The sequence below is a fragment of the Saccostrea cucullata genome, unplaced genomic scaffold (assembly GCF_032062105.1).
Source record: "Saccostrea cucullata isolate Sc308-1 unplaced genomic scaffold, CSIRO_AGI_Scuc_v1 ctg18239, whole genome shotgun sequence".
NCBI lineage: Eukaryota > Metazoa > Mollusca > Bivalvia > Ostreida > Ostreidae > Saccostrea > Saccostrea cuccullata.
The window spans coordinates 1-9,268 of NW_026921692.1; the positions used below are offsets into that span (position 1 = coordinate 1).

Genomic DNA, 9,268 nt, shown 5'->3' on the forward strand with positions numbered 1-9,268 from the left:
CTGCATTAAAAATGAATGGAAAAGAATCAATAAACTGGAGTGAAATTAACGCTTCATTAAGGCTCCTATAAAACTCGTTAAGAATCCCAAAGAAAATATCATTGAAATGTAAAAAAATTCTGCAATCAATGTCTGTTTTAACACATAAACACGCAGATTTCAATGAACAAACATGATGTAATGGGCATCAAAAATGGGCGACAACAAATATACTGTTTGCGAAAAATCAGCAAATCATCACTGATTATGTTTGATTGGCTTTAATACATATAGAAAATTTGACAGGCATCATCTTGGTAATAGTTCACAATGTTTTTTTAACAATTATTTTTAAAAATCAAAATTTGCACTTATCCACGTTTGTCTGAAATTTAACATATAATAAAACTTGAATCCATTGCTTTAAACCCTAAAACAAATTTAGTATTAATTTACAATAAGATGCACTTGACAAAAACAGCAAAAGCCTGAGAAAAGCAAAGAGTTGCAAGAGCACAAAAAGGTTTTATATGCTATTTTCTTAAATATTTGTGGTTTTGTTCAAATTTTTATCGGGGATGCAGTTTAATTTCAAGAGTAGTCTATAGAAAGCAAAATGTTTGCAAAAAATCGAAAGGTTTATGAGAGGAAGGAACCTGAATCAGGAATCCACTACATTAAATTTCTTCATGACAGTGTCCAAATCCACAGATCATGAAGAGTAAAGGAGTGTTGGGGATAAACAGAAAAAATAATGTTGTTGTCACACAAACAATTTTCGCAAGATATCTCAACCTTTGATTTGTTTCATTTTCACAACTTGAAAAAAAAACCTTTCAGAAAGAAAAAAAGCACAGGAAATCTTACAATCTGCCATATTCCAGTAAACGGAGGGCCATACTCAAAAATGTGTTCCAAAAACAATTAGAAATTGAATACAAATATTACGGACGTGAGTTTTTATCAAAAGAGAATATCTAAGTGAAATCACTGGGACTAAATCTAAATGAGTGTTTTTTTTCTTTTCGAGCACTGATGACATTATTTATTGAACAACTCTCGTAATTTGCAGAAATTACGGAATCTAATTTGGAGAAAAGAATAATCTTCGATTTGTTGCCATACGGGGGCATCAGTTTTTCACATACATATCTTGTTTTAACAATATTTTATAAAAAATAAAAAAAAATTCTGTGAATAACATTTGAAGTCAAAATTTAGTTATTTCCTTATTATTGTGAATACTGATTTATTAAATGATCAATATATGAATGATATCTTTCTGTTTGTATATTTATTTCTCTGATTCAAAATGCTCCTTCTGTGATCGACAGTGGCTCACAGCAATTGATACAATCCTAGACATTTTTAGCATGTAGACAACATTTTTTAATCGAAAATTGTCCCTTACGTTTAATAAAATATTCCTTATAGACATGTAAAAAGTTTCTGATTTCAACAAATTATGTACATATAAAGTAGGGGTTCCTATGGAAGCCCAATAGTGCAAACCAAATACATGTATAAATAATGAAAAACGAAAAAAAACTTTTCATATTTTCAACTTTCTCTCAAGAACTACAGGGCCAATTTAAACCAAACTTGTTCCAAAGCATCCTTTGGTAATGCGGAGTATAAATTCTCTATATGAATCGCCAAGTCCCCTTACAAGGGGGGACAATCAAGAAAATACAAAAATAAGGTGGGGTCATCAATAAAAATCTTCTTCTTAGGAACCACTGGGCCAGAAAAACTTAAACGTATGTGGAAGCATCCTGGAAATAATGTAGATTCTAAATTGTTCAAATCATAACCCCCGGGGGTAGGGCGGGGCTAAAATAGGGAAAACATGTTTTACATTAGGATATATATGAAAAATCCTTAGAAATTTTCTTCTCAAGAACCACTGGGCCAGAAAAGATGAAACTTATTTGAAAGCATCCTGGGGTAGTGTAGATTCTACAGTAAAATTCTAAGGTATAATCATGATCATGACCCCCGGGATAGGGTGGACTGCAATAGGGAATCCAAGTTTACATTGAAATATATATGAAAAATCTTCTTTTTATAAACCACTGGGCCACAAAAGCTGAAACATATGTGGAACATCCTGGGGTTGTGTAGATTCTAAATTGATAAAATCATAAAACCGGTATCTGGGCGGGGCCACAATAAGGAATCCAAGTTTTACATTGAAATATAAGAAAGATCTTTTAAAATATTCTTCTCAAGAACCACTGGGCCAGAAAAGCTGAAACTTATGCGGAAGCATCCTGGAGTAGTGTTCATTCTAAATTGTAAAAATTCATGACATCCGGGTATAGGCGCAGCACAGTTAAGGTTCAAATAAGGAGGCGGGGCCTAATTTGTACGGGAAATGTTTACTATGACGTCACACAAAGTATAAGGTCTTCAAAATAACACAAAATGAACTTATTTCCTATTTCAAACAGCTGGATAGCTGTATACTACATATAAACTTACTATTACAGGCAGTTTTGCCGTTTGTTAAATCCCACACAACAGTATATAAACGATGCATCGATCGCAATGCACTTGTCAATGTGACGTCATCTCGCAAAAATGACGCAGTTTGTACACAGCGAGGGGCTGATCAAGTCGCATCTTGTACAATGAAAAATTGTCTTTTGTTCTCAAATAAAATATTATTTGCAATTAAATAAAAGGCCGTTAGCTTGGATGTGATGTCTATTTTAGTATTTTATTTATAAATTCTCCGTACATTCTCCGGACAATTGATACTGTCGTGTGTTTGTATGCAGATTCATTGAAAAAGTAAAGGAAGGGACCTATTAAATCGATTTATTGCAAGGACATACCCTCAATGTATCTCCTCAAGTTTTCACATCTAAACTCAAGAAGCATTAAGATATATGAAAAGTGCCGCGAACCTCATGAAATCTTGAAAATAAATTATTTATAACTATATTTAATGTAGTTGTCCAGCAAAATATTCAACCTGCCGTCCAACAAATTAAATTTTAGCCATTTAAAAAGGGAATCTAAATAGGTTCGCAGCACTTTTCACAAACTACATAATAATAGTGTTGAAAAGGGTTATAAATTAAACTAAGATTTTTAACTTGGTTATGCCCTTGCAATATTGGAATTTATAGATGACCTCTAAACTGCAAGAATAATTGCTAGAATTATTCTTGACGTCGACATCACGTGACAAGTCTTAAAAAAAAATATCTTAATGTCCCAAACATGTAGATTTAAACCACATTACATTTTTTTTATATCAGTGAAATCCTAAAAAGAAACGCTCATTTTAATAAAGTATGTATTTTTTATCTTAAAAAATCACCGATATTTTCATTTGTAACCTTAACTGTGCTGCGGGACAGGGCCACAATAGGGAATCCAAGTTTTACATAGAAATGTATAGCAAAATCTCTAAATAAAAATCTTCTTTCCAAGAACCACTGAGCCAGAAAAGCTTAAATTTCTTCGGAAGCATCCTGGAGTAGTGTAGATTCTAAATTGTTCAAATTATGAGCCCGGGCTCAGGGCGGGTCCACAATAGGGAATCCAAGTTTTACATAGAAATATATAGGAAAAATCTTTAAAAATCTTTTCTTCAGAACAATTTGCCAGAAAAACTAAAAGTCATGTGGAAATATCATGGGGTAGTGTGATTCTAAATTGTAAATCAAAATTGTAAACCCCTGAGAGAGGAGGGGTATATGGCTACAATAAGTATTACAAGGGGGAAATTCTGGTAAAAAAACAAAGTTACTCAGGTGAGTGATGTGGCCAATGGACATCTTGTTTTATTAAGTGAAATATCGAATATTAGATACATGTGATGTGCAAGATTTTTGTATTTTTTTATTTCAACAATAAAATGGTCCCTGCTATGACCCCAGTCCTGATAAAGAAGCAATTATTTTTTATCACAATCCAAATTCTTCAACAATGTATCTTAATTCACAAAACATGAACTAAAAGTGATTGAGTTCAAGAACATGAAGTAAAAAATTGAAAATAATTATTATTATTGATAATTTTTATAGCTTTTTTTTCTAGCGTCGACATCTGCCACTATCAGCCACTGCAATGACAATTCTGACTGCACCACTTGTTCTGACTATCAAATTGGACAGTGCATCCACCACCAATGTAACTGCTCTGGTATGTGTACAGATATTTTATGTACAATTAGGACTGTAAACGTGGTACTATTTCTATAAATAAAACATTTTTAAGAAAGCTCTAACAAAAAAGATAAATCCTGTGTAAAATTATTTGTCTACACTTTGAATCTCCAGACATATATCAAATGTGATTTTTTTTTTCATTAAAGAACCTCTAAAAGGTATTGATATATAGAAAGAGAATTGATTTAAATATCCTCAACTCATAATATTTTACTTTGCCAACTGTTTTATTTACTAGTATTTTCAGCTTGCCAAAATGTTCTTAAATTGACTAGTTTATCATTTTCTCTCTTCATTGTGTAAACCCAGAAATCATATCAGATGTATGCTTTATATAGATTTTATAAGAAATACCATAAACTAACAGGCAACTTAGGCAAACATTTCATGTACTTGGTAAATTGTTGCAATATTGAATTAGCTCTAAGCTTCTTCTTTGCAATCTGTACAGTTTTGTCTTATTTGCCTGTTAAACGTGTCATTGGTTTAGGTATAAGAATAAAATTGCAATTGCGATCTAAAAAGTACTTACATTATGGTTCAAGCCCAGAATGTCTGCATTTACAATGATTGTCATGGGTATGGTTGTGAAAGCAGTTTATATCCAACAATGTGCTAACCTACATGGTTACTTCTCTTGATGTCTTTGTGAAGGTAAGTAATTTCAAGAGTGAGATTAAAATATATGAAATGCTAATGAATTAACAACATGAATTTTCTATTTTCACTTTAGCATTGTCACCATCTGGCCACATGAATGTGGCCATGAAGTTTTGACTGTACTAAATGCCAATGATGCACCCAAGTTGGCAAAAGCGACCATAACCAGTGTACCTGCTCTGGTTAGTGTGTAGAATGATACTGACAATTGAAGGTGAACACGGGGTAGCATTAAATAGAGGATAAAGAGAGAAAACTTTTTACTATTGTAAATATTTATGTAAGTAGAGTTTCCACATATGAGTAGGGAAAATTGAGAGAAAAGTTAAAATTTTGTAGGAGCGAATAACGGAATTGCGATCAACGTCTTTTCAATCTAAAATTATGTTTGAGAAAAAAGCAAAGAAATGCTTACTTCGTTCACTTTTGAATATCACATGTCTGTCATTTTTTAAGTTAACGGGCATAAAATTAATCAATGGATCATACATCCAAATACATGTAGTTTGATCTTTTGCACTGTAAATACAAACTTAATACTGATCAGTAATCATATATGCACATTGTTAATTGATGCAACTGATAACTTCTTGACAACAACAGGTTTGACCATTATGCAAGGTTCCGACTTGGAATAGAGAAATAGGAAGGGAGATAGTAGGAAAAACTTAAACTGCAATTGAAAAAAATCAAACGCTTTTCTCTAATACGATTTTGAGTACAGGTTATGATAGTGCGATTTTTTTCTCTAGCTGAAATGCCATGCAGTTACAACAATGATTGTCATGGGTATGGTTGTGGAAGCAGTTTGTATCCACAATGTGCTAACCTAGACGGTCACTCTCGATGTCTTTGTGAAGGTAAGTATTTTCGAAGTGAATAATACATGTAATGTGTGAAATGCTAATAAATTAACAACATGATTTTTCTATTTTCACTTTAGCATCATCACCATCCGCCAGACACGAATGTGAACAAAGTTTCGACTGTACTAAATGTCCCGAATATCAAGTTGGCAAGTGTAACCACAACCAATGTACCTGCTCTGGTTAGTGTGTAGAATGATACTGACAATTGACAACACGGGGTAGTATTAAATAGAGAATAAATAGAGACAACATTTACAATTGTACAGATTAATATAAATATAGTTTCATCAGTTAAAAATTTGGCAGATGTGTATAACAGAAATGCGATTAACATCTACAAACACTTTTAAAATTATGTATAATAAAAAAGCAAATAAATGTTTACGTTTCTCTTGTCACCTGTCAGTCGTTTTTAAAGTTAACGAGCCGAGCATAGAATGAATCAATGGATCAGACAACCAAATACATGTAGTTTTATTTTTTCACTGCATTAAAATACAGACTTAAATCTTTCGTGTGTTTGAAAGATTCAATAAGAAAATTCTGCTAATTTGAAACGAGTTGCCCATAACTTAATACTGAATACTTCTCAGTTTCTCATGTTTACACATTGTTGCAACTGTTATGTACAGATTTTATACTAGTTGATTTTCAGATTCCGGATCTTTGGCTACATTTTATTATTTTCCCATTTAGCTGAATAGCTTTATCTATCAGTAAGCAAGATCAGTTTATTGTCCTTTAATTATAGTGATAATTAGTTAATCATGGGTGGTCTTTGTATAATTTTATTTATTGCCTCCCCACTAGAGGAGGAAGGATTCCTCTGACACATTTGTGAAGGCTATGTTTATCATAAATGGAGGTGGTTTCCTTACCAGTTCTAGGCAGTTAACGAGTTGAAGAAAAGTTGTTATTAGAGTAGTTGAAGAAAAGTTGCATTAGATATCAGAATGAATATATAAAGGATTACGGAATTTTAGGATTTTTTTTATATATTTCAATTGGATTATTTTATTATTGTTTCTTATGTGAAGCGTGGACTTATTGTGTGTGTAATATAGTGTGTATAATTATGTAAATAAATAAGTGAACATTTTACGGATTTGTTAGTGATTCAGAACAACTCTGAGGAAAGTTATAATAATAATAATAATAATAAAGCCTTTATTTATCCAGGATGACATACTTAGCAACAATGCTAGTTTTCAATATGGTCCTGCATTTAAACATACATACAGACAGGTATTAGTAAAATACAGTTTTAAAGAAATAGAAAACATATAAGAATTTAAAAAAAAGAAAAGAAATCTAAGATAAAAGAATATTAAACAAAATTAAGACACATGGTGGTATTCTCTTAGATAGTTTCTTTTAAAACATAAAACACTTGTCGCACTTCTTATACACACTCAGTGTGTTCCATAATTGCTGCCTGAGACAACAAAATATCTCTTATAGTACTCAGTTTTTGCCCTTGGTACATACAATAAATTTGAATTGGAATTTCTAGTTTGTCTTTGACTAACATTTGATACATGATTAAACACGTTCAAATACCAAAGTTAGGAATTTAAAGGGAAAAACCGCTCGGATAGAAAATATGTAGTTACTCGGCAGTGAAAGCTGACTCCCCCGCAGCTCGGCCTGCGCTACAGTAAACGTCTTTAGTACAGAAGGTCTTCCTATCTACAAAAGGTCTGAAAATTTGACCATTATGCAAGGTTTTGCCTTGCAATTGAAAAGAAACCAAAAGCTTTTCTCTCGTCCGATTTTAAGAAATAATGATACACTGTAATAGTGCGATTTTTTTTTCTATAGCCGAAATATCCTGCATTTACAACAATGATTGTCATGGGTATGGTTGTGGAAGCAGTTTATATCCACAATGTGCAAACCAAAGACGGTCACTCTCGATGTCTTTGTGAAGGTAAGTATTTTTACACGGTATATACATAATGTAATTTATTAAATGCTAATTGATCGAATTAACAACATGAGTTTTCTATTTTCACCTTAGCAACATCACCATCCGCCAGACACAATGTGAACAAAGTTCCACTGTACTAAATGTCCCGAGTATCAAGTTGGCCACTGCGACAACAACAATCAATGTACCTGCTCTGGTAAGTGTGTAGAATGATATTGACAATTTAGAGTGAACATGGGGTATATTAAATATCAAAGAAATGTTAATGTTACTAAAAAGTCAAAAGTGCCAATATATTGATAATTTACATTTATATGAGCTCACTGATCTTTGATATTAAAACATATTTCTCCCTGATACCTTTCTTTAACCTTTACTCTTACAAAAAAATGAATGGGGGGAGAGCAACCGGCCTTTCAATGAACATCTTCAATAATTAAAAATAATCTTTGGAAAAAAGTGGGACACCAGTTTTTTGTGCCTGCATTTGTAAATGGGTTGGGAATCATATTTTTATTGACACACTTTATCGGTCTTATACTATGTGTGGATGTGTTTTGTGCATTTATGAACGATCATGCTACATTTTGGCATGAAATACTGTATAAGCTACATGTAGTAGCATATAGTTAGTCAACCACTCATAAATTTAGTTACATCTTCGAAGAAGCTAAAAGCTGGCAACATATGCTTTGCTTGGAACACTAGTTAATATTAACAAGCATGGAATTAATCAATGGATCAGAAACCAAATACATGTAGTTTGATTTTTTGCACTGTAGATACAGACTCATATCTTTCGTGTGTTCGAGAGATTCAATAAGAAAATACATTTTGATAATCTAAAACGAATTGTCCTGAACTTAATACTTGTCAACTAATTATGTTTGCACATTGTTATTTGTTGCAACTTTTACTTCTTTATTACAATAGGACCTCTTTTCTAAAGAAAGTCTGAAAATTTGACCATTATGTAAGGTTTTGGTTGGAATAACAAAAAGGAAGGGGGTTGTAGTAGGAAAAACTAAAACTGTGATTGAAAAGAAATCAAATGTTTTTCTCTCGTCCGATTTTAAGGAAAAATGATAATAGTGCGATTTTTTTTCTATAGCCGAAATATCCTGCATTTACAACAATGATTGTCATGGGTATGGTTGTGGAAGCAGTTTGTATTCACAATGTGCTAACCTGGACGGTCACTCTCGATGTCTTTGTGAAAGTAAGTATTTTTTAAATGGTGATTAATTAACATATGAAACACTAATGAATTATCAACATGAGTTTTCTTTTCTATTTAGCATCATCACCATCCGCCAGACACGAATGTGAACAAGGTTCCGACTGTACTAAATGCCACGACTATCAAGTTGGCAAGTGTAACCACAACCAATGTACCTGCTCTGGTAAATGTGTACAATGAGACGGACGGTTTAGAGTGAACATGGGGAAGTATAAATGGGGAAAAAGGGGGAAAACTTTACAATTGTACAGATTTATATAAATACAATTTCTTCGTATGAGTAAGTAAATTTTACAGGAAAGTTAAAATTTTGCAGGTGCGTAAAACGGAAATGCAATTAACATCTACTGTAATATCACATATATGTTTGGTCAATTTTCAAGGTTTGGGGAAAAATTATTAGTTT

The 9,268-nt window shown here is 32.4% G+C and overlaps 1 protein-coding gene across 1 annotated transcript; it reads left to right on the top strand.

The window, feature by feature from the left end:
* Positions 1 to 4,038: 4,038 nt before the first annotated feature.
* On the top strand, positions 4,039 to 9,019 carry LOC134260575 (uncharacterized). Its single transcript, XM_062743121.1, has 5 exons — positions 4,039 to 4,137; positions 5,576 to 5,683; positions 5,767 to 5,871; positions 7,514 to 7,622; positions 8,921 to 9,019. The coding sequence occupies exons 2-4, from the start codon at positions 5,581 to 5,583 to the stop codon at positions 7,618 to 7,620; spliced, it is 315 nt and encodes a 104-aa protein (XP_062599105.1). The 5' UTR covers positions 4,039 to 4,137; positions 5,576 to 5,580; the 3' UTR covers positions 7,621 to 7,622; positions 8,921 to 9,019.
* The last annotated feature ends 249 nt before the right edge of the window (positions 9,020 to 9,268 follow it).

Bases quoted from the DNA above. Each gene is read 5' to 3' on its own strand.
- LOC134260575 (XM_062743121.1), top strand. From the start codon at position 5,581: ATGCCATGCAGTTACAACAATGATTGTCATGGGTATGGTTGTGGAAGC. The intron at 5,684-5,766 runs GTAAGTATTTTC...TTTTCACTTTAG, and splicing joins CTCTCGATGTCTTTGTGAAG to CATCATCACCATCCGCCAGA. The intron at 5,872-7,513 runs GTTAGTGTGTAG...TTTTTTCTATAG, and splicing joins CAACCAATGTACCTGCTCTG to CCGAAATATCCTGCATTTAC.